A 26,605-nucleotide genomic window follows, 5' to 3' on the forward strand; every position below is an offset into this window, starting at 1 on the left:
GTGACTAACACTTTCACTTTTCACACTTGCAAATGGGCTTCCCCGGTGGCTCAGAGGGAAAGAATTCACCTGCAGTGCAGGAGATGCAGTCCATGGGGTCATGAAGAGGCGGACACAACTGAAGAGACTGAGCACGCACACACGCTTGCAAATGTGATGACTCCTGGGTTCTGCAGAGTCTGAAAGGTAACTTATAAGAGTCCTGGTAAGAAGCGCTCTTTCTGCAGAGTACTTAGAAAGTGGTTTATCGTGGGGAACAAAGTTGTACTCCCCTCATCTCTATGGTGTTACTTCCAACTGTCTCTCTACAACCACAATCCTTTAGGCCTTACATAGGTCCTTGTATCCAGGATGGATGGAGGGAAGCAATCAGATAACGTGGCCTACGGCTTCCCTGGTGGTCCAGTGGTAAAGAATCCACCTGCCAGTGCTGGGGACGTGGGTTCAACCCCTGATCCTAGAAGAGCCCACATGCCGCAGAGCAACTAAGCCTGTGCGCCACAGCTGCTAAGCCCTTGCTTCCTGGAGCTCGTGCCCCGCAACAAGAAGCCACCACACACCACAACGAGAAGGCCGAGCATCGCAGCTGAAGAGCAGCCCCGATCACTGCAACTACAGAAAGCCTGTGCACAGCAACGAAGACCCAGCACAGCCAGTAAGAAGTAAGTCTTTACAACAAACAAAAGCAACAAAGAGCATGGCCCCGGGCGGGGGGGGAGTGATCTTCTGGGGTTTCTGCGGCACTGATGGTTACTTAGGAGGCAAATAACTTCCCCTTGCTTTTCACAATCGACAAGATAGCCCTCCTGGCAGCCCAAGGGGCTCCACGTGCACAGCGGAGGAAGGGGAAGGGAGCTGCCTCTCCAGCCCCTCACTGACCATGGGCTCCCTGACTGCTAAGGGCACCCCTCCTCCAACACCCCAGCCCCAGCCGGGGCTGTCCTCCTGGTCTGTTTCCCAGAACTGAGAACGGTGCTGTGCACGGGGCTTCTCAGGCCCAAGCCCCCAGCCCCCAGCCCCTTGCTTCCTTGCTCTGAGCTGCTGGCAGGGAGCAGAGTAGGGGAGAAAGGCCTTCAGAGTCGGCCACCTTCCTCCACCCTTCTCTTACTCCTTTCTGTCAAGGACCCAGCACAGAGATTCAAAGTGAAAATCTGCTGCTTAGCTGCTTGCGAAAGATAATTTTCTCTTTGTTTTCCTGAGGGAAAAAAAATAAGTAAGATCTTTCTAAGATAGCTGTTTCGAGCCCCCTAGTGTTAAGAAATCTGTGAAGGAGCTTGAAAGAAAAAGTGGTTATTTTGCCGTCCCTAGAGTCTTTTCTTTGTCTACCATAGTGGAAAGAGAGGCTAAAAATAAATAAATAAATAAATAGCAAAACTGGCAAACTCTGCGACATTTAGAGCAAAAACTTACCTGTGCCAAAACATTACCCTGTGAGAGTCAGGAATCCAGAGTACAAACCAATACAGTAACCCTCGGCATTCTAAGCAAGCATCAGTGACTTGAGTTGATGCATCAGACTCTTGGCCAGGGTTGCAGCTAAGACAACTGCTCTGAGGTATTTATCAACTACTCATTCTACACATTATGTGCTAGGCACTGTCCTAAGAAGCACTTTGCAAGTACTCACCCACTTAATATAATTCTGTGGGGGTAGATACTATTGTTTCTACGGGGGTTGGTGATGGACAGGGAGGCCTGGCATGCTGCAATTCATGGGGTCGCAAAGCGTTGGACACGACTGAGCGACTCAACTGAACTGAGATACTATTATTACCATTATTGCCTTCATTTCACAGAGGAGGAAACTGAGGCACAGAGAAATGGGCTAAGGTCCATTTGTCCAAGGTCACACTGTTAGGACAAGCTGATGTCAGACTCCAGACACCAGAATCCAACAGTCTGGCTCCAGAGTCTGTTCTTGACCATCAAATTACTTGAAAGAGACACCTTAAGGACTATGCTAAATATCCATTCTCTTAAATCTTCTAAGCTTTATTATTTTAAAAATGACATCGCTGCTTCTTCTTTAAAAAAGCAATATTTATCTAGCACTTGCAAGTTTGCAAAATGCTTTTTTATTTGTGCCTCACAGCTGGCCCTGTGGTGGGTAGTACAGGATTCATTATTACCAAGCTCATGGGACAGATAAAGAAACAGAGCCTCATAGGTTACAGGACTCAAGTTCCCTGGATAAACAGTGTTGAAATTGGGACCTTTACGTGCGTCGTCTGTTGTCAAGCCCTCTACCCTTTCCACTGAACTGGGTTGTTGGTCTCAAATCCAGTTGCCTGTGAGTGACAGCCCAGATTTCACTAGCTCAGGTTCCCATAGAAAAGCCTTCCTCAAGTCACAACTCAGAGCTCCTCCTTTGGCTTCCTGAAGGATCCAAGTAAGACCCTCATGATCCTACTCTCCAAATATACTCCTGCTCTTTACAAATCAAATTAGGAAAAAATCAGACTGTACATAAGTCGCTTCTGTCCTTCACAGGGGAACCTCCTCTCAGAAACTCCTGGAGGGTGTCCTCACCCAAACGTACTCAGACATAAAAAGTCAGAAAACAGGATATCCAACCCGGCTGAGAGGAGAAGGCAATTCCCAGGAAGGGAAGGGGGAAGGGTGAGTTTGGGATTGCAACTGTGCTACAGGCCTGAAGGACAGCTACTTCAGACTTGAGGGGATCAGAAGAGTCAAGGAGAGAGTTCTCCAAGAAGATGAAACTTAAAAAATACCAGATGCTTTTAAACATATTAAGAGGAGATTCAGACAATTAGGAAGAGGTGGGTTTTGCATTAGCAACAGCTGAATAGAAAAATAAACCAGGGGGAAAAAAGATAACTATGAACTCCAGGGAAAACAACAGGCTGGCAGAAAAGGAAAGGTGATCAGTTTATTACTATGTGACTCAACTCTGCTACTTTTTACACTGAACACCAATCTCATTGAAGTTACACAGAACTGTATTAGAATAACTAAAGGATGGGAAAGGTTCACATGCAATGGGGACAGGGCAGTAGTGGGGTGAGAAATAATTCCCATAGCATGGAGTCAATATCATGCCTGAAATTGAAAAGATAATTCAAAAAGTGTATTATTTAGAGACACGGGACCATGCAGCTCTCTTTGTTCTCCTCCTGCTTGCCATGGTGCCTGGCTGAGTAGGTACTCAATATTTACTGAGTATTTCAGTTTACACACTGAAACATTAAACAAATTTAATATTTACTCAGCCAAAATAGCAGCCCAGGAGCCCTGCCTCTATCTATTTCACTCTACCTTCTTGGCCTCACCCAGCGTCATGGAGATTCACCAGAAATCTCTGCATTACTTGGCTTCTTTTCACTGTGTCCCAGCAAGCAGTGGCTTAGACAGCCTTGTATCTCCTCATGTATTTAAGAAGGAAAAGGAGAAGATAAGAGGGGAGTGGAGATGGTCTTTTCATCATCCATACTTGGGAAGGTGAGCTGGTAGGCCATCCCTGACATGAAGGAGCTGCTTAAACACAAATTGGATTAACAGGACAGGATTAGAGACTCCTGGAAGGTATTATATACTTATAAACTGCTCTGCCAAAGTGCCTCTTGTTTTCATTACAAGCCCACACTCCACAGAACCAGTCAAATGAAATATGGAATTGGTCAGTTACTAAAAAAAGAAATAAAATGAAACATATAAAATGAAGTGACTAAGCTTTAATAATGTCAAGAAAGTTGAATTAGGCAATAAGAGTTCAGTTTAGCAAAACCATAACTAGATCATTTGAAATCAGAGTTTTAACATGGTAAGAAGTAAACATTAAAATGGTCTCTATCTCCTCCATCAAGAGGAGTAATATTCAACAAGAAATATGATTAAAAGGTGATTTCAAGAAAGGAAAAAGAATAAGAGCTACATTAGAAGTTTCAGACTTATCTGGACATTTCAAATGAATTTAAGTCACCAGGTTTAAATGCACTAAAATCCTAAGAGACCGGAAGCATTTGCAGATGTGAATACGATGCTTCTGTCGGTAATCTTTGAGAAACTGCAGAGTATACACAGGTGACAAAAGATAAAGAGAAGCCAAGGTACTAACTTTCAGAGAAAGGAGGAAAAGATTATGCGATATGAGCTATGTAATATCCCATCATTTCATGGCAAATAGATGGGGAAACAGTGGAAACAGTGTCAGACTTTATTTTTCTGGGCTCCAAAATCACTGCAGATGGTGACTGCAGCCATGAAATTAAGAGACGCTTACTCCTTGGAAGGAAAGTTATGACCAACCTAGATAGCATATTAAAAAGCAGAGACATTACTTTGCCAACAAAGATTCGTCTAGTCAAGGCTATGGTTTTTCCAGTGGTCATGTATGGATGTGAGAGTTGGACTGTGAAGAAAGCTGAGTGCCAAAGAATTGATGCTTTTGAACTGTGGTGTTGGAGAAGACTCTTGAGAGTTCCTTGGACTGCAAGGAGATCCAACCAGTCCATTCTGAAGGAGATCAGTCCTGGGTGTTCATTGGAAGGACTGATGCTAAAGCTGAAACTCCAATACTTTGGCCACCTGATGCGAAGAGCTGACTCATTGGAAAAGACCCTGATGCTGGGAGGGATTGGGGGCAGGAGGAGAAGGGGACGACAGAGGATGAGATGGCTGGATGGCATCACGGACTTGATGGACCTGAGTTTGAGTGAACTCCAGGAGTTGGTGATGGACAGGGAGGCCTGGCGTGCTGCGATTCATGGGGTCGCAAAGAGTCAGACACGACTGAGTGACTGAACTGAACTGAACTGAATACACCAACAAGTGAACTTGAGGCTGATTCCTGGCAAAAATTCAGGAGGTTCAAATCTTGGTTCTGCCGTTTAATGGCACTGTGTCCCTGGACCCTGGACAAAACTTTGATACAAGGAGTAAACAAGGTAACTAAAGTGTTTATTATAGCACCCCTTACATTCTCAGGACATGGCAGCCATTACCACTTTTGTATCTCCAGCACTTCCAGGTGAAGGCGGTAACGACGAGGTAGTACTGACAGGGGTTCTTCAAGATCGAGTCTCATCTACCTAAACTCATTTTTCTGGAGAGATGGAGGTACAGGGAGAGAGAAGGCATTGCTAGACCATGTAGATCAATGGAGTCTGCATCTTGAAATGCATTACGTAAAAATCTCTTGTCTATTATTGTGAAAAGACTGGATTTTAAGAGAATTAGGTGACTGAATAACCATATTCACAGGACTCATTCATGAACCTGACCTCTCCATGCTTCAGCTTCCTTATACGTGCTGTGCTTAGTCACTCAGGCGTGTTTAACTCTTTGCAACCCCATGGACTGTAGCCCGCCAGGCTCCTCTGTCCATGGAATTCTCCAGGCAAGAATACTGGAGGGGGTTGCCATTCTCTTCTCCAGGGGATCTTCCTGACGCAGGGACTGAACCTGAGTCTCCTGTGTCTTCTGCATTGCAGGTAGATTCTTTACCTGCTGAGCCATTAGGGAAGCCTTCCTTATCTGTATATGGAGTGTAACAGTAGTAACTCAATGGGATGTTACGCAAGTTGAAACCTTAAGAACAGTGCTTAGCATTCAGTCACTATATAAATGTTTGTTAAGGGACTTCCTGGTGGTCCAGTGGTTAAGGCCCTGCACTTCCAATGCAGGGGTACAGGTTCAATTCCTGGTCGGAAAATAAGATTCACATTCTGCCTGGTATGGCAAAAAAAAAAAAATGTAATAAACTTGAACAGAAGTTTCTAGTGGCATGCTTGCATAGCACTTGGCTCCAACCTCTTCAACATCTCTATCAGAAACTTGTCAAATTTTTGTACAGTGTGCTGGTCAAGTTCTCAGATAACATAAATGTTGGACGAGGAAATCAAAACTCAAAAAGACATTGACAGGCTGGGGCTATGAAATGAAATATATGAGATAAAATTAAGTCCTGGGTAGAAATTTTAAGGGAAAAAACATGTTTTACAAGCACTGGCTGGCTTGCCAGAACTCTCTGTGAATCAGAAAGGGAAATTTGGTTGACTGCAAGCTCAGCACATGTATAACTGTGTCTGGCAGTCAACACAAATTTTAGGTGCACTGAGAGCTGCAGTGTTCTGACTGTCCGGACATCTTCACCAAGATGGTGGGCACAATTTGCCCTAAACTCTTCTCCCCCCGCCCCTCCTTAGCTTCCTCCTAAGTAGTGGCTCCAGGTATTAGGATGCGCTTCAGAACACACATTAACAGTAAGCAAACATGAAGCAGGAACGAACCATATTTCCAACTTATCTGGGTAGCAGGAAACATCCTCGGGTGGGAATGGGAAGATAGCCTCAAGGTTCGTGAAGAAATAAAATTAGAAGTTTATCAGAGCACCAAATGGCTCACTGTGCTACATGCTAAAATAAATTTCCCTCTAATCATGATTACTACAGGATTTATCTAATCTATTTCCTATAGGAAATCAAACCACTCGAGGGCATTTTATCAAACTTATTCCTTGTTATAATCCCTGTCCCTGACAAAAGAAGATTTTTGTCATCCCACGGTACAGATAAGAAATTGAGGCAAAGAAGTAGAGTGAATTGCCCTGGGTCACAAAGAACTAGAATTACAATTTAGTATCTAATCTTAGAGTGCGCTATGTGAGTTTTGGAAGGGAGAATACTGGAATCATATTACATCCTTCAAGAAAAGCCCTATTTACCTTAATCTGTGGGAGAAAGAAGATTAATTGTATTTTCCTTGGTGCATGCCAAAGATGTTGGGTAGACGCTTTAGACTCCACATGTTTATTCTAATCCTTTACCATATACCTGTAAAGCTTTGGTTTCACCATTAGAAAGATGCTGGAAACTAACTTTAAAAGAAAATAAGGCCACTACTGGTTTGCTAGAATCTCCAGGGAAAGCAATTAATCAAAAAAGTTGTATAGGACAAGCATGCTATTTCAGATCACCAAGGAAAAGAAACCATCCACATAGATAAAATTTCAGATGGCCAGCTCCTCTGCGCCTCAGCCCCACAGTCTATTCCCAGCCCAACCTCACTGTCTAGGGACTGGACAGAGGAAGGTCGAGGGAAAACATGTTTTTAATTTAAAAGTTCCGTACCAACGTCAGTTATTATAATGATTTATGTATTTTACCCAATTATTTGAACAAATCTGTGTTCATTATAAAAACCTAGAAAATGAAGATAAGCAAACCAAAATGAAACAAAAGGCATTCATCATGTTACCAGCCAGCAAGAACCTTTTGTATCTGTTTACAAACTGGGTATTTTTAAGATGCATTTCTCTGATCAGGCCATGAGAAAATCAGCTAGAAGCTGCAAGTTTGAAGTTCTGTGTGTAGATGCCCTTTAATTATGGAGGGGAAAACAGTGTCTTATCCATTGAAGACTATTTGTTATTGGCACTTGTCCCGGAAGAGATAAGGTCACTCACTACACTCTTTACCTGGCAGTAAAAGACATAAATTCTAATTTCATCTTATTGATCTGAAAAATTCATACCACAAGTCTAGGATTAACTGATTTACTTAAACCAGCAAATATCACAGCTTGAAACAGATTGAGAATCAAATTCTCTTTCTTTTTAAGCATATATCTCTATCTATACACACACACACATAATCATATATACTGAAGATCACAGTTTTTAAATATATTCTGGCTGGATTCCTCCTGTCTCTTGGAGAAAAGAACCATACACATTCAGAACCCATACAAGGGCTAGTCAAGAATATATCGCATGCTGATATATTGTTCTTAGTTGCTCAGTCATGTTGGACTCTTTGCAACCTCAAAGACTGTAGCCCACCAGCTCCTCTGTCCATGCCAGCCAAGAATACAGGAGCAGATTGCCATTTCCTTCTCAGGATCTTCCTGACCCAGGGATCAAACCTGGGTCTTTTGCATTGCAGGTGGATTCTTTACTGTCTGAGCCACCAGGGAAGCCCATGAATATATTAGTAATCAGTAAACAGTGAATATGGTAGACTCTTTCCAAATAGTGAGCAATGCTACCAAATTTCAAGGCATTTCTTTTTTCCGCCATAAGGAAAAATCATGCGTTACCTTTTGTTCACAGCTACACCATCCTCACAGTCGAGGCACTGCACAGTCTACATTCAGGGAAGGAATCTTGTTTATCTTCTTTTCATCATTGCCAGGTACGTAGAGCACAGCCCTCCGGGGGATGTACTTGTGGCTAGGTGAGGAACTGCATCCAAGCCTGGACACCTCAGCTGCCAGGGACGCTTTCCTGCAGGAGACATAATTCAAGTTAGTCAGAATAGAATTTACTTACAGACTTTTTGAAAGACCTTATTTGAATGCAAAATTAAAAGAAAACATGGATAATTTTTTAGAATTACCGCAGAACATAATCACACATAATGACTAGGAAGATAATAATAGAAATAATCAAGAAACAGAATGTCATTTTGGCTGAGGTCTAAAAAATATATAACATGGTTTACTGACACAACCTTCTGAGAAAGAAGGAGGGTGTACCTCTTATTGGAAAAATCCTTCCAGTATTAATATACTGTCTGGGTAGCATCCATGGGGAAAAAGTAAGCAAATTTATATGCAAAAAAGCTGCATAAAAGTAAAACTACCTACAATTATATGAAAGTAAAAGTAGAAAATAAACAATCTAGGGACTTCTCTGGCAGTCCAGTGGCTAAGACTCCACAGTCCCAATGCAGGGGGTCTGGGTTCCATCCCTTGTCAGGGAACTAGATCCCACACGCCGCAACTGGAATAATCCCACAGCCCACAGCAAAAATTGAAAATCCCAAGAGTGGCAAGTAAGACCTGGAACTGCCAAAATAAATAAATATTTTGAAAAAGGAAAAGAAAGTAAACTATACATGTAAGCAAAATCTATGGCTCTCTCCTGATAATGAATCTTTTTTAAGTAGACAAGTGATTTGCCTTCAATTTTAACAACAAAGAGGAATAGCTGCTTCTTAAGTCAGTAGAAAGGTGAATAAGAAAAGACCATTACTAATAATAGCTCTATAATTATGGTCAACTTGACTGCTGAAAACCTCAGATTCTTCACGTGTAAAAGTAATACTCATGTTGCAGTTTGTTGAGAAAATTAAGTTATGGGAAATAAAGTACAAGAACGGATCAGTTAGAGCCTGGGGGTTATCGGTTTGATGTGGTTGTGGGTGTGGCAGGCATAGCAGCCATTGCCACTGCTCTTCCTGGAAAAATTCAGCTCAGCAGCCTGCCTGCTTGGAAATTCTGCTCTCTCCTGCTTCTCTACTGTACTAAGTTTAGCCTCCTGCGGAAATGAGAGGCATTGGCTGAAAGCTCCTGCAGCTCACTGCAGCCCTTGCCCTAACCTGGTCTGAGTTTGGTCCTGTGGACAAACCATGTTTTAGCCCATAATACATGGCAAGGGAAGATGAAAGCAGCTTTCACCAAGACCAGTTAGATCATTTGAGGTACCCTGTGTAAAGGGCTTTCCTGGTGGCTCAGTGGTAAAGAATCCACCTGCCAATGCAAGAGACCTGGGTCAGGAAGATCCCTGGAGAAGGAAACAGCAACCCACTAAGTATATTCTCGCCTGGGAAATCCATGGACAGAGAAGACTAGCAGGCTACAGCCCATAGGGTCATAAAAGCAACCTAACAACAAGAATTCTGTGTAAAATGAAAATGCAGAGCCCTTGTTCAAAGCATTATGTGGAATTTCAAGATAGAAACAGAAGACCATCACATGAAGCACCAGACCCTTCTAAGCATAGGGCCTCTGTGACCACACAGGTCACTCATCCATGAAACTAGCCCTGCTCATAAGAGAGCTATACGTCATGCAAATCCCGGTCAAGGAAAGGTTAAAGCCCCAGCAAACTTGGGAACACCCTAATGTGTTACTCCCCAGGGTAAGCAGTATCATCCTTTTAAAAGTATGTCAGCTGTACTCTCCATGAAAGCTCTTGACATTTGGTAGTTATCGAAGTTAATTCCATCAAATATTTTATACAGTTGTAACATTTTGTCATATTAGTGTAGCTTGTGACAATGTATACCAAGAAAAATCAGCATCTCCTTGGTGGCCCATCAGTTTTGTGAGGGCCCCCTTATTCGCTTTTTTCAGTTCAGTTCAGTCACTCAGTCGTGTCCAACTCTTTGTGACCCCATGAATTGCAGCACGCCAGGCCTCCCTGTCCATCACCATCTCCCGGAGTTCACTCAAACTCATGTCCATCAAGTCAGTGATGCCATCCAGCCATCTCATCCTCTGTTGTCCCCTTTTCCTCCTGCCCCAATCCTCCCAGCATCAGAGTCTTTACCAATGAGTCAACTCTTCCCATGAGGTGGCCAAAGTACTGGAGTTTCAGCTTTAGCATCAGTCCTTCCAAAGAAATCCCAGGGCTGATCTTCTTCAGAATGGACTGGCTGGATCTCCTTGCAGTCCAAGGGACTCTCAAGAGTCTTCTCAACACCACAGTTCAAAGCATCAATTCTTTGGCGCCAGCCTTCTTTACAGTCCAACTCTCACATCCATACCTGACCACTGGAAAAACCGTAGCCTTGACTAGATGGACCTTTGTGTTCAAATCTTGGTTCTGCCGTTTAATGGCACTGTGTCCCTGGACCCTGGACAAAACTTTGATACAAGGAGTAAACAAGGTAACTAAAGTGTTTATTATAGCACCCCTTACATTCTCAGGACATGGCAGCCATTACCACTTTTGTATCTCCAGCACTTCCAGGTGAAGGCGGTAACGACGAGGTAGTACTGACAGGGGTTCTTCAAGATCGAGTCTCATCTACCTAAACTCATTTTTCTGGAGAGATGGAGGTACAGGGAGAGAGAAGGCATTGCTAGACCATGTAGATCAATGGAGTCTGCATCTTGAAATGCATTACGTAAAAATCTCTTGTCTATTATTGTGAAAAGACTGGATTTTAAGAGAATTAGGTGACTGAATAACCATATTCACAGGACTCATTCATGAACCTGACCTCTCCATGCTTCAGCTTCCTTATACGTGCTGTGCTTAGTCACTCAGGCGTGTTTAACTCTTTGCAACCCCATGGACTGTAGCCCGCCAGGCTCCTCTGTCCATGGAATTCTCCAGGCAAGAATACTGGAGGGGGTTGCCATTCTCTTCTCCAGGGGATCTTCCTGACGCAGGGACTGAACCTGAGTCTCCTGTGTCTTCTGCATTGCAGGTAGATTCTTTACCTGCTGAGCCATTAGGGAAGCCTTCCTTATCTGTATATGGAGTGTAACAGTAGTAACTCAATGGGATGTTACGCAAGTTGAAACCTTAAGAACAGTGCTTAGCATTCAGTCACTATATAAATGTTTGTTAAGGGACTTCCCTGGTGGTCCAGTGGTTAAGGCCCTGCACTTCCAATGCAGGGGGTACAGGTTCAATTCCTGGTCGGGAAAATAAGATTCCACATTCTGCCTGGTATGGCAAAAAAAAAAAAATGTAATAAACTTGAACAGAAGTTTCTAGTGGCATGCTTGCATAGCACTTGGCTCCAACCTCTTCAACATCTCTATCAGAAACTTGTCAAATTTTTGTACAGTGTGCTGGTCAAGTTCTCAGATAACATAAATGTTGGACGAGGAAATCAAAACTCAAAAAGACATTGACAGGCTGGGGCTATGAAATGAAATATATGAGATAAAATTAAGTCCTGGGTAGAAATTTTAAGGGAAAAAACATGTTTTACAAGCACTGGCTGGCTTGCCAGAACTCTCTGTGAATCAGAAAGGGAAATTTGGTTGACTGCAAGCTCAGCACATGTATAACTGTGTCTGGCAGTCAACACAAATTTTAGGTGCACTGAGAGCTGCAGTGTTCTGACTGTCCGGACATCTTCACCAAGATGGTGGGCACAATTTGCCCTAAACTCTTCTCCCCCCGCCCCTCCTTAGCTTCCTCCTAAGTAGTGGCTCCAGGTATTAGGATGCGCTTCAGAACACACATTAACAGTAAGCAAACATGAAGCAGGAACGAACCATATTTCCAACTTATCTGGGTAGCAGGAAACATCCTCGGGTGGGAATGGGAAGATAGCCTCAAGGTTCGTGAAGAAATAAAATTAGAAGTTTATCAGAGCACCAAATGGCTCACTGTGCTACATGCTAAAATAAATTTCCCTCTAATCATGATTACTACAGGATTTATCTAATCTATTTCTATAGGAAATCAAACCACTCGAGGGCATTTTATCAAACTTATTCCTTGTTATAATCCTGACAAAAGAAGATTTTTGTCATCCCACAGTACAGATAAGAAATTGAGGCAAAGAAGTAGAGTGAATTGCCTGGGTCACAAAGAACTAGAATTACAATTTAGTATCTAATCTTAGAGTGCGCTATGTGAGTTTTGGAAGGAGAATACTGGAATCATATTACATCCTTCAAGAAAAGCCCTATTTACCTTAATCTGTGGGAGAAAGAAGATTAATTGTATTTTCCTTGGTGCATGCCAAAGATGTTGGGTAGACGCTTTAGACTCCACATGTTTATTCTAATCCTTTACCATATACCTGTAAAGCTTTGGTTTCACCATTAGAAAGATGCTGGAAACTAACTTTAAAAGAAAATAAGGCCACTACTGGTTTGCTAGAATCTCCAGGGAAAGCAATTAATCAAAAAAGTTGTATAGGACAAGCATGCTATTTCAGATCACCAAGGAAAAGAAACCATCCACATAGATAAAATTTCAGATGGCCAGCTCCTCTGCGCCTCCAGCCCCACAGTCTATTCCCAGCCCAACCTCACTGTCTAGGGACTGGACAGAGGAAGGTCGAGGGAAAACATGTTTTTAATTTAAAAAGTTCCGTGCCAACGTCAGTTATTATAATGATTTATGTATTTTACCCAATTATTTGAACAAATCTGTGTTCATTATAAAAACCTAGAAAATGAAGATAAGCAAACCAAAATGAAACAAAAGGCATTCATCATGTTACCAGCCAGCAAGAACCTTTTGTATCTGTTTACAAACTGGGTATTTTTTAAGATGCATTTCTCTGATCAGGCCATGAGAAAATCAGCTAGAAGCTGCAAGTTTGAAGTTCTGTGTGTAGATGCCCTTTAATTATGGAGGGAAAACAGTGTCTTATCCATTGAAGACTATTTGTTATTGGCACTTGTCCCGGAAGAGATAAGGTCACTCACTACACTCTTTACCTGGCAGTAAAAAGACATAAATTCCTAATTTCATCTTATTGATCTGAAAAATTCATACCACAAGTCTAGGATTAACTGATTTACTTAAACCAGCAAATATCACAGCCGAAACAGATTGAGAATCAAATTCTCTTTCTTTTTAAGCATATATCTCTATCTATACACACACACACATAATCATATATACTGAAGATCACAGTTTTTAAATATATTCTGGCTGGATTCCTCCTGTCTCTTGGAGAAAAGAACCATACACATTCAGAACCCATACAAGGGCTAGTCAAGAATATATCGCATGCTGATATATTGTTCTTAGTTGCTCAGTCATGTTCGACTCTTTGCAACCTCAAAGACTGTAGCCCACCAGCTCCTCTGTCCATGCCAGCCAAGAATACAGGAGCAGATTGCCATTTCCTTCTCCAGGGGATCTTCCTGACCCAGGGATCAAACCTGGGTCTTTTGCATTGCAGGTGGATTCTTTACTGTCTGAGCCACCAGGGAAGCCCATGAATATATTAGTAATCAGTAAACAGTGAATATGGTAGACTCTTTCCAAATAGTGAGCAATGCTACCAAATTTCAAGGCATTTCTTTTTTCCGCCATAAGGAAAAATCATGCCGTTACCTTTTTGTTCACAGCTACACCATCCTCACAGTCGAGCACTGCACAGTCTACATTCAGGGAGGGAATCTTGTTTATCTTCTTTTCATCATTGCCAGGTACGTAGAGCACAGCCCTCCGGGGGATGTACTTGTGGCTAGGTGAGGAACTGCATCCAAGCCTGGACACCTCAGCTGCCAGGGACGCTTTCCTGCAGGAGACATAATTCAAGTTAGTCCAGAATAGAATTTACTTACAGACTTTTGAAAGACCTTATTTGAATGCAAAATTAAAAGAGAAAACATGGATAATTTTTTAGAATTACCGCAGAACATAATCACACATAATGACTAGGAAGATAATAATAGAAATAATCAAGAAACAGAATGTCATTTTGGCTGAGGTCTAAAAAATATATAACATGGTTTACTGACACAACCTTCTGAGAAAAGAAGGAGGGTGTACCTCTTATTGGAAAAATCCTTCCAGTATTAATATACTGTCTGGGTAGCATCCATGGGGAAAAAGTAAGCAAATTTATATGCAAAAGCTCGCAAAGAGTAAAACTACCTACAATTATATGAAAGTAAAAAGTAGAAAATAAACAATCTAGGGACTTCTCTGGCAGTCCAGTGGCTAAGACTCCACAGTCCCAATGCAGGGGGTCTGGGTTCCATCCCTTGTCAGGGAACTAGATCCCACACGCCGCAACTGGAATAATCCCACAGCCCACAGCAAAAATTGAAAATCCCAAGAGTGGCAAGTAAGACCTGGAACTGCCAAAATAAATAAATATTTTGAAAAAGGAAAGAGAAAGTAAACTATACATGTAAGCAAAATCTATGGCTCTCTCCCTGATAATGAATCTTTTTAAGTAGACAAGTGATTTGCCTTCAATTTTAACAACAAAGAGGAATAGCTGCTTCTTAAGTCAGTAGAAAGGTGAATAAGAAAAGACCATTACTAATAATAGCTCTATAATTATGGTCAACTTGACTGCTGAAAACCTCAGATTCTTCACGTGTAAAAGTAATACTCATGTTGCAGTTTGTTGAGAAAATTAAGTTATGGGAAATAAAGTACAAGAACGGATCAGTTAGAGCCTGGGGGTTATCGGTTTGATGTGGTTGTGGGTGTGGCAGGCATAGCAGCCATTGCCACTGCTCTTCCTGGAAAAATTCCAGCTCCAGCAGCCTGCCTGCTTGGAAATTCTGCTCTCTCCCTGCTTCTCTACTGTACTAAGTTTAGCCTCCTGCGGAAATGAGAGGCATTGGCTGAAAGCTCCTGCAGCTCACTGCAGCCCTTGCCCCTAACCTGGTCTGAGTTTGGTCCTGTGGACAAACCATGTTTTAGCCCATAATACATGGCAAGGGAAGATGAAAGCAGCTTTCACCAAGACCAGTTAGATCATTTGAGGTACCCTGTGTAAAGGGCTTTCCTGGTGGCTCAGTGGTAAAGAATCCACCTGCCAATGCAAGAGACCTGGGTCAGGAAGATCCCCTGGAGAAGGAAACAGCAACCCACTAAGTATTCTCGCCTGGGAAATCCCATGGACAGAGAAGACTAGCAGGCTACAGCCCATAGGGTCGCAAAAGCAACCTAACAACAAGAATTCTGTGTAAAATGAAAATGCAGAGCCCTTGTTCAAAACGTATGTGGAATTTCAAGATAGAAACAGAAGACCATCACATGAAGCACCAGACCCTTCTAAGCATAGGGCCTCTGTGACCACACAGGTCACTCATCCATGAAACTAGCCCTGCTCATAAGAGAGCTATACGTCATGCAAATCCCGGTCAAGGAAAGGTTAAAGCCCCAGCAAACTTGGGAACACCCTAATGTGTTACTCCCCAGGGTAAGCAGTATCATCCTTTTAAAAGTATGTCAGCTGTACTCTCCATGAAAGCTCTTGACATTTGGTAGTTATCCGAAGTTAATTCCATCAAATATTTTATACAGTTGTAACATTTTGTCATATTAGTGTAGCTTGTGACAATGTATACCAAGAAAAATCAGCATCTCCTTGGTGGCCCATCAGTTTTGTGAGGGCCCCCTTATTCGCTTTTTTCAGTTCAGTTCAGTCACTCAGTCGTGTCCAACTCTTTGTGACCCCATGAATTGCAGCACGCCAGGCCTCCCTGTCCATCACCATCTCCCGGAGTTCACTCAAACTCATGTCCATCAAGTCAGTGATGCCATCCAGCCATCTCATCCTCTGTTGTCCCCTTTTCCTCCTGCCCCCAACCCCTCCCAGCATCAGAGTCTTTACCAATGAGTCAACTCTTCCCATGAGGTGGCCAAAGTACTGGAGTTTCAGCTTTAGCATCAGTCCTTCCAAAGAAATCCCAGGGCTGATCTTCTTCAGAATGGACTGGCTGGATCTCCTTGCAGTCCAAGGGACTCTCAAGAGTCTTCTCCAACACCACAGTTCAAAAGCATCAATTCTTTGGCGCTCAGCCTTCTTTACAGTCCAACTCTCACATCCATACCTGACCACTGGAAAAACCGTAGCCTTGACTAGATGGACCTTTGTTGGCAAAGTAATGCCGCTTTTTTAGCAGATCTTAATAAAACTTGAGTCTGAGTCTTATTTTTCTATAACATAAGCATTGTGCTAAGTGAGGTATGGTGACAAATAGATGGATTTTAAAAGTGTATGTGTATTACAAGAAGAATTGATGCTTTTGAACTGTGTTGTTGGAGAAGACTCTTGGGAGTCCCTTGGACTGCAAGGAGATCAAACCAGTCAAACCTAAAGGAAATCAACCCTGAATATCCATTGGAAGGACTGATGCTGTAGCTCCAATACTTTGGCCACCTGATGCGAAGAGCTGACTCATTGGAAAAGATCCTGATGCTGGGAAAGATGGAGGGCAGGAGGAGAAAGGGGTGACAGAGGATGAGATGGTTGCATGGCATCATCAACTCTATGGACATGAGTTTGAACAAACTCTGGGGATAGTGAAGGACAGGGAAGCCTGGCATGTTGCAGTCCATGGATTGCAAAGAGTTAGACATGACTGAATGACTAAACAACAACAAAATTACAAGACATTTTATTTAATATTTGATATAGATATTTTATATATCTAATCTAGTATATTTAATATAAAATATACCAGATAATTGAAGAATTCTAAAAGTATCCATCATCATTTCATATTGATTGACATATCTGGCTTATCTTTAAAAAGAGAAGATATAATGATGTAATAGCAACAACCATGTTTTACTTATTCATACTGGAAACCAGAATTCGCAACATATACATTTCCTTTAAAATGGCAAAAAATACAATCAAAAGAGATAAAATTTTCATTTACCAGGAAATTCTTAGGGCATTTATCATGAGGATTTATTGTAACTGCATGCGCAAAAGCCAAAGAGACCTTCATTTCGTGAAAACTGAGATTTCCTCCATGTGAAATAGCTTTTGACTGCCAATGTGGATCCAGTCACTGTGGTCTCCAAGCCACACCACCTGAATGTAAAAGCCTGAGCCACACAGACATTGCTGACAGGTCACACCACCATCACATGTTAAACATCCTTAGGGCAAATCATTCTTAGGATGTTCATATGATGTGTAATTTTTATTTTTTTTTTTTTTTTTTTTTTTTTTTCAGCCTGAAATAAGTCTTCATTTATTGACTACTTACAGTACAGCGATTTCATCTTAGCTGGTATTCAAAGATGGTTATGATTTAAGTGAGAGAAGGCATAATCTCTCTTTCAGATACCACCTCTCAGAAATCTGGGCTAATTCAACTTTAAGAACTAGAATTGCATCTCCTGGTAACCACGTGACAGTTGTCACCCTGAGAAGGGGAACAAGGCAAAGAAACTATACAGAACTTTGATTCTCCTACACAGGTTCACATAAAGTTAGTTTATTAATGACTACAATTTGAAGCCAGCCATTTTGATCCAGTATTTAAATAACAAGCTGTTTAATATTAAAGCAGAAGATACTGCCACAATGTGACAGAAATACAGCTTTACCCATAAACCTTTCACACAATTATACATTAAATGCTATTTTTATTTAAGCAAGGCACCCCTACTTGTTCTAAAATATGGGATGTGCTACCCCACTGAAAAAGCAAATGAGGAGACTTTGTAATTTTTAAAACAGATAACCATTAAAAAAAATCTTCTGCCACTGCTCAAGGTGTTTCTGGTTTCCCAGATAAAGACTCCTATGATCACTGAAACATTGTTTTCCTCTTATCCCTGCTCAAACACTGTCAACAGCTCCCCATTACCTACAGGATTCAGCTCAGTCTCAGCTGAAGCCCTTTTCTGAATTTATATCCCAGGCTGCAACTATCTACCCTAGGAAAATAAGGTTATGACTGTCTCCACAATATGCTGTATTATTTCCATTGTACCTGTGTTTCTGCTGGAAGTTTACTTGAAACTTATGGATCCTTCCAGCTTAGCTCAGGGTCCACCTGACTGTGGAGCCTTTTCTGACCATTCATTTTGAAACTCTCGCAAGTTCAAAAACAGTGTTTATCATTGGTAACCAAACCAGAATCAGCAAAGGACTGGCTCTGTCATCATGGCTGAAGTTAATCAAGAGGCACGTGCTTTCTGGAAAGCCAATGGATGCTACAAACCAAGAGATTTAAAAAAGGTTCCTGCTTCTGATCCAGTAATTTCAAGTAACTCAACCCAATTCCTTCTGGGAATTGCTGTAGGTTAAATTCTTGTGTCCCTCACTCCAAAATTCATATGTTGAAACATAATCCCCAATATGATGGAAGGGGGGGCTTTTGGGGGGCGATTAGCTATGAAGGAGAGAACATAGGTGGTTAGTGCCCTTATAAAAGAGACACCAGAAAGCTCCCAAGCTGGCTCTGCCATGGGAGGACATAGTGAAAAGACTGCCATCCACGAACCAGGAAGTACATTCTTGTCAGACACTGACTCTTCCAGAGCGTTGAACTTGGACTCCCCAGGCTCTAAAACTGTGAGAAATAAATTTCTGTTGCTTATAAGCCACCCAGTCTACGGCAGTTTGTTACAGCAGCCCAAATGAATTAAGACAGAAGATTATTTTTTAAAATGATCAGAAATAAAACTAGATATATATAATATTAAGAACTGAAAACAATCTTTAGGTCCATCAGCAGGATAAATTATGATACCTACAACCAATGACATATTAATGCCATCATTAAAAATTGTGTTAAAAACGTTTAATGTTATATGAAGATTGTTCTTTTTATAAACAGAAAATATAACATTATATATGCAATAACATCTCAACTTTATAAAAAAAATGCAAAGAAAAATATCTGAAAGGAAGTACATCAAAATGTTCTTAGGGATGCCTCTGAACTGTAGAGTTTGGGATTAAGATTTCTCTGCTTCTACACACTCTTTTCCTATTTTGCCCATTTAAAGCATCACTTTATTTTTCTTACACAAATTTATTTTCTTAAATCTTTATTTACTTCTGGTTGCACCGGGCTTTCATTGATTTCCACAGGCTTTCTCCATCTGTGGTGAGCAGGGGCTACTCTCTAGCTGCAGTGCCTGGGCTCCTCATTACAGTGGCTTCTCTTGTTGAGGAGCACGGACTCAGTTGTGAGGCACAGGCTTAATTGCCCTGTAGCATGTGGCATCTTCCTAGGCCAGGGATCAAACCTGTGTCCCCTGCATTGGCAGGTGGGTTCTTATCCACTGTACCACCAGGTAAGTCCAACCATCACTCTTTTCTAAAAAAATCCTTTTATAATAGGCTTGAAGTAAAGTGAAATGAAAGTCGCTCAGTCGTGTCCAACTCATTTGCAGTCCCACGGACTGTAGCCTGCCAGGCCCTTCTGTCCTTGGGAGTTCCCAGGCGAGAATACTGGAGTGGTTTACCATTCCCTTCTCCGGGGGATCTTCCCAATCCAAGATCAAACCCGGTCTCCCATATTGCTGGTGGATTCTTTACCACCTAAGCCACCAGGAAAGCCTTAAAACAAACCAGTAAAATCACGTAAGAGGTTTCAAGTGGCAGCATAATATTGCGGAAAGTGTAAGGACCACCTATATGAAATTGCTGACGTCTGACCTTTTGGGCCACCACAAATGCTAATTCTGTGTGGTTCAAGCCCATATTGTGACTGGCAGTCAGAAGAGAGGGTGAGAAGCACCATAATGGCTGCCCCATACAGGGGAGAGTCAAGTAGTATGTTCGTGCATAGCTACTATGATGATCTGACACCTGTCATCCCTGGGTGGTGCTGGTCAGCACAGCCACAGGTCAGGAATCTGGTTGGATGACAGAAATCCTCAGTTAGATCACAAGCTTGCTGATGGAAGGGCAGTCTTAGGTCTCCCCACCCTTGCTTAGCACAGGGCCTTGCTTACAAGAGGCACACAACTCTGTTACCTCATTACCCACCCCAGAGAAGGCAATGGCAACCCACTCCGGTACTCTTGCCTGGAAAATCCCATGGACGGAGGAGCCTGGAAGGCTGCAGTCCATGGGGTCGCTGAGAATCAGACACGACTGAGCAACTTCACTTTCACTTTTCACTTTCATGCATTGGAGAAGGAAATGGCAACCCACTCCAGTATTCTTGCCTGGAGAATCCCAGGGACAGGGGAGCCTGGTGGGCTGCCGTCTATGGGGTCGCACAGAGGCGGACACGACTGAAGCGACTTAGCAGCAGCAGCAGCAGCATTACCCACCCAAATCCAGCTCTCCAGGAAGTGGGACTGATCTGTGACCACACTGTCCTTACTCTTCTTGGGCAAGAGTCAAGCTTAAGTGTCGATCACAGGTAAGAGGCCGTTTTTTATTTCCTCTCTCCTTTGCCATTCTGGAAGCTTTAACCCAAGCCATGGACTGTTGCTTCTTCTCCTCTGTTTACTCCTTTTTATAAATACAGCGGATGTCCTCATTTGGGACCTTCTTCACCTTTACTTCGAAGACCGTGGAAGCGTCTTATTTACCCTCCCTGCATCTACTTTGTTCTTCTGTTCATTCATTCAGCGAGCATTTAGCAAGCACACACTGGGTGACCTGCATCAGGTCTCCACTAGCACCCCGGGCAGGTCCCCTTGTGCAAATTAGAAGAAGGTGCTCCCTGGAGCCTGCTAGCAGGTGGAAGGGCCAAGAGGTGCCTCCTGCTCCCGAGGCAGCAGCTTTGATGCATAGAGATGAGCTGAAACTCAGCCCTACACGTGGCTTGTTTGGTAGGCACCTTGATCAGGGCACACCCTGCACAACCGCACAGGGCAGTCCTGACCCACACTGTGCTGGGCACTGCAGGGAGGTGGCACAGAAGATGCAGGTCAAGTCCAATAGGTCCAGGGAGGAACACCCAGAAGATGGCCCACAAGCAGCTCTGGCAGACTAAAGGCCCGTAGAGAATGAAGCTTCAGGGAGAGAGATCACAGGTGGTTAAGACTGTCTGGAATAATAAGGAGGAGAGAGGTGTAGGGGGCACGGTTCAGGCTTCCGATTATATCGCAGACTCTGAGGTCCCAGCGGGGGCTGTCGCTGGGCAGGTGTGGCAGGAACCTGTCGTGGCTTCCCCAAGCCTCCCTCCTCCTGTCCTCCTGGCATGTTCTCTCCTTCCCCCACCTCGGGCTGTTTCAAAATCTGTTCCCGACTTCAGTTGTGCTCAGCACTGACTACTGAGTATGAACACAATTGCAGTGGGTGCAAGATCCAACTTATTTTATCTTACATATTTGAAATTAGGGCCTCTTGAGAGTCAACATGTAAATGTATTCAAACAATATGCAAAACAAGGGCATAAGATGAGTGGAAAAAAATCTGGTGGCCTTATGGTGAGTTCTCTCTACAGAGGGACCTTATTTTAGATAAGACATCCCTTGGTAGGTTCAGGGGCTCTTCTGGCTGGAGGGGGCTCCCTCCTGGCCTTGCTTTGGTCTTCTCCCTTTTCCTCCTCCAGCAGATACCATTTATTAACCATGTATACCACAGGAGGCATAAGCTAGGCTCCAGTGCTGCTGGGGTCATCCACCTAGGATTCAACATAACCATCACCTGGGGAGCTTGTAAAATTTGTCAAATCCTGGACCCCACCCAGTGAGATCAAATCAAGCTGCTAAGTTGCTTCAGTCATGTCCGACTCTGTGCGACCCCATAGATGGCAGCCCACCAGGCTCCCCCGTCCCTGGGATTCTCCATGCAGAACACTGGAGTGGGTTGCCATTTCCTTCTCTAATACATGAAAGTGAAAAGTGAAAGTGAAGTCGCTCAGTCATGTCTGACTTAGCGACCCCATGGACTGCAGCCTACCAGGCTCCTCCATCCATGGGATTTTCCAGGCAAGAGTAATGGAGTGGGGAATCTTCCCAGGTTTAGAATATATATCTTTTCTTTTTTTATTTAAAGCTCTCTAGGTTCTTGCCACTGAATGAAGTGTTGCTACAGACCAGCACCACTGGCCTCTTATCTGTTCTCCCATCAGATAAGAGACTCTCCCAACTTTCCTGGAAGCAAGTACCATCACCATGTGCAAACCTGTTCGAAATGCAGAGTCTAGGGCCCCACCCCAGCCCCACTGAGTCAGAAGCTGCATATGAACCAATCTCTAAGGGACGTTTATCTCATGAGAGTTTGAGAATGCTATTCTAGGTTGACTCAAACTCAGGGGCATTGTGGAGTCCCTGGGGCGCTTTCAAATACGCTGACACTAAAGTGCAGTCACAGAAAGTTTGAAGTCATAGGTCTCGGGTCAGATTTGGCCTCTGGAACTTCTAAAAGACCCGTGCGTGATTCAGTGTACAGCCAAGCTGGAGGACCACGGGCCTAGATGATCCCAATGTGTAGCCACTGCCCTAATGCAGGAAATCTTGCCCAATGAAGACTTAAATGACTCCTGTGCTACCATTATATACAAGTGAGTTGTGTGCGTGCCTGCTCAGTCGTGTCTGACTCTTGGCAGCTCCATGGACTGTAGCCCGCCAGGCTCCTCTGTCCATGGGATTTCCCAGACAAGAATACTGGAGTGGGTTGCCATTTCCTCCTCCAGGGGATCTTCCCGAGCCAGGCATCCAACCCGTGTCTCTCTCCTGCACTGGCAGGCGGATTCTTTACCACTGAGCCACCTGGGAAGCCCACATATACAAGTAGATGCTGTGAAAGTAATAAAGTCATAACTGAAAATGCAGCAAACTTGAAAAAAAAACCTCATGTGTAAAGAAAAGTCTTCCTGATAAAAAAAATGATAGTATTTGAAATAGCAGCAATTATCAACTAAACTAATGTCCATCTGAGGCTCTGCAGCTTGGTATGTGACTTCTTACCCAAGTTAGTGGTTTCTTTACTTAGCTGACTGCTAGCACAGAGGTCTCCACTTTGGTTGCACATTACAAACCAGGGAACTTAGAAAAAGAGAAAACCCTAGGCCACACTCCAACCCAATTAAATCAGAGCCTTGTGGTGAATCCCAGGCATCAGTTTTTTTTAAAGCTTCCAGGGAGATTTCAAGGTGCAGCCAAGGATGAGAACCTCTGCATCATGGTTTCAGAGTACCACCAAAGTGTCTTATTGATCCTAGAAAGAATCGGGGGTCACTGGACTTTGAAAGTGACCAGCAAATAATTCTACCTGCCCTTAAGCTTCTGCCTAGACTCCACTCCTGTCTTCTGGCCCAGGTAGCTGAGAGTCTGGAGGGCCCAGATGGGGCCTCCACCAAACTTATAGCAAATGCAGATAGAGAAGCAGCTTGCCGGAGCCCAGGCAAACATCCAGATCTGGGGCTTGGTTGACTGGGCAGCGTGGGACAGCGGGTAGAGGCCTGGGCTGAGCTCTCTTCACAAGCAGCAGAGCTCTCTGAAGCCAAGGCCAGGTGGAATACGCTGATCAGAGTCCGGGACCCTAACTGAGGACTCCACGTCTTAGCCTTGACCCTGACACCCGGCTCGGAAATGCTCTTGCCTCACCCATGGATGACCCTCAGCCAACAGCTAGTCTGGAGGGCTCAGATGGAAGCAGGGAAGGCCAAGGACTTCCAAGTTGTCCCCCTTGTTACACACACACTGTCACTTCACAAACAAAAATGTATTGATCCTGTAAGTTCTGGGCCTAATACTTTTTTTGGATTATCTCAATGGCAGTCCAGACTTAACCATGTGCAGAAAAGAACTTGATTCAGGACTTTTCATAATGTCACTCAAATTCAAAGCTGAGTTAAAGAGCAATTGGGACTACAATAATGATTTAGACAGCACAATTAATTCTAAATTATTTTAATAGATACTACCATGACAGTTAATGTATGTGTCAACTTGACCAGGCCACAGGGTGCCCAGACGTTTGGTGGAACGTCATTCTGGCTGTGTCTTGCAGATATATGTGGGTGAGATTAACATGTGGGTTAGGAGACTGAGTAGAGCAGACGGCCTTCCCTAGTGTGGGTGAGCCTCATCCAAACAGTGGAAGGTACTGAATAAGCCAGTGGTGCGTACACGCCAAGTTGACTTACTCCCCCAGTTAAAAGAAACTCCTGCCTGAAAGCTTCCAGCTGGGACATGAGGTCTTTTTTCCCCCGATACTTCAGACTTGAACTGAAACATTGGTTCTTCCTGGTTCTCAAGTTGGCCAGCTTCAGACAGGAACTTACACCAAAGTCTCTCCTGGGTCCCCAGCTTTCTGACTGCCGCTCTTGGGACTTGTCGGCCTCCATAATCATGTCCATAATCATGCTGGCCTCCACAATCTTAATGGCCTTATAATACATCTCTTATATATTACATACTCACACACACACACGGATGCACCCTATTGGTTCTGCCTCTGGAGAATCCTGATGAAGACACTTACACATTACTAACTAGAGAGTTAACACATAATGGTGTTGACCAGGTGCTTTCCACACACCTCCACACTGCACCTCCCTGTCCTGACCCAACACAGCTGTGTGTGCAGCTCTCAGACCCCTGCCCGCCCAGCACAGGGGGACTGGACTGGACTCTCGAGCAAAGTGAAGGAACAAATGAACTCAGGGCCAGATGGGTGGTTGGCTGGCAAGCTTTTAAGGAGAGAGGGCCACATATTTCCATCAGCTGCTGTCCTCAGAGGGCTAAAAGGGGTGGAAGTGGTCACCATTATGCTCTTCACAGACTTCCCTGGACTGTCTTCCCAAAGGGCTGTACTAATTTATTCTCCCACCAGCAGTGCCTGCGGGTGCTGAGCTGACCACGCGCTCATTGCACAGCCTGGCACTCCTTACCCCAGGCCTTTGGACATTCCAGTAGAAAAGGCATGATGGAGTGAGTGAAGGTGGTCATGGAAAGCAGCTGAAGATCTGAAGCCCTGGGTAAACTTTTATAGCGGCCTTATTTGAGCAACAATGAAACAATCTATTTGGTGTTGTTCAATCACTGAGTCAGGCTTCTCAGGTGGTGCTAGTGGTAAAGAACCCGTCTGCCTATGCAGGAGACGTAATAGGCATGGGTTTGATCCCTGCGTCGATCCCCTGGAGGAGGGCATGGCAACGCACCCCAGTATTGTTGCATGGAGAATCCCACGGACAGAGGAGCGTGGAGGGCTATCAGCCATAGGGTCGCAAAGAGTTGAACACAACTGAAGCGAGTTAGCACACATGCACAGTTATGAAGTCGTGTGTGACTCTTCTCAACCCCATGGATTGCAGCATGCCAGATGCCTCTCTCCTCCACTGTCTCCTGGAGTTTGCTCAGATACATGACCATGGAGTCAGTGATGCTATCTAACAATCTATTGATCATGTTAAATCTTCAAGATTTAGTATTCGGGAAAGATCAGTATTTCCCACCTTGAACTCATCTGTATCCCATCGTTTTACACCTCTGCTGGTCAAATATTACTTTTTTATTGTGGTAAAACAAACACAACATAAAATTTACCATTTTAACCATTTTAAAGCCTACAATTCAATGGCATCAAGTACACTCCCATTGTTGTGTAACCATCTCCACCATCTATCTCTGGAACTGCTCATCTTCCCAAACTGAGACTTCTGTGTCCATGAAACAACCACCTGCCCACTCTCTCTGCCCCCAGCCCTTGGAAACCACTCTTCTACTTTCTGTCTCTATGAACTGACTATTCTAGGTACCTCATGTAAAGTGAAAGCACACAGAATTTGTCCTTTTGAGACTGGCTTATTTCTATTAGCATAATGGCCACAAGGTTCACCCATGTTGTGGCATATGTGAGAATTTCCTTCCTTTTTCAGCTTAAATAATACTCCATCACATGTACATATCAGATTTTGTTTATCCATTGATCCACTGATGGACATGGGTTATTTCCACCTTTTGACAATTATGAATAATGTTGCTATGAAGAAACATCTCTTCAAGGTCCTGCTCTCAATTCTTTTGGGTGTATCTCAGAAGTGGAACTGGATCATGTGGTAGTTCATCTTTTTTCCCCTGAGGCTACACCCCACGACATGCCAGATCTTAGTTCTTTGACCAGGAATAGAACCCCTGCAGTGCAAGCGCACAGTCTTTGCTCCTGTGAGTCCTTAACCAACAGGAAGTCCCTTATATGGTAACTCTGTTTAACTTTTAGAGGAAAAACCATCAGATGAGATAAGTCGCTCAGTCGTGTCTGACTCTTCGCGACCCCATGAATCGCAGCACGCCAGGCCTCCCTGTCCATCACCAACTCCCAGAGTTCACTCAGACTCATGTCCATCGAGTCAGTGATGCCATCCAGCCATCTCATCCTCTGGCGTCCCCTTCTCCTCTGGCCCCCAATCCCTCCCAGCATCAGGGTCTTTCCCAATGAGTCACCTCTTCACATGACATGGCCAAAGTACTGGAGTTTCAGCTTTAGCATCAGTCCTTCCAAAGAAATCCCAGGGCTGGTCTCCTTCA

General features: G+C 43.7%; 1 protein-coding gene across 3 annotated transcripts in view; it reads right to left on the minus strand.

The window, feature by feature from the left end:
- Positions 1 to 26,605, minus strand: part of CLYBL (citramalyl-CoA lyase) — a 234,279-nt gene that overhangs the window by 91,358 nt on the left and 116,316 nt on the right. For all 3 annotated transcript variants that reach the window (XM_070380782.1, XM_070380783.1, XM_070380784.1), the window contains one exon: positions 13,784 to 13,970. In XM_070380782.1, the coding sequence (XP_070236883.1) occupies positions 13,784 to 13,970 (187 nt within the window). The remainder of the gene's footprint in view (positions 1 to 13,783; positions 13,971 to 26,605) is intronic.

This window comes from Bos mutus, chromosome 12, assembly GCF_027580195.1.
Source record: "Bos mutus isolate GX-2022 chromosome 12, NWIPB_WYAK_1.1, whole genome shotgun sequence".
Classification (NCBI taxonomy): Eukaryota; Metazoa; Chordata; class Mammalia; order Artiodactyla; family Bovidae; genus Bos; species Bos mutus.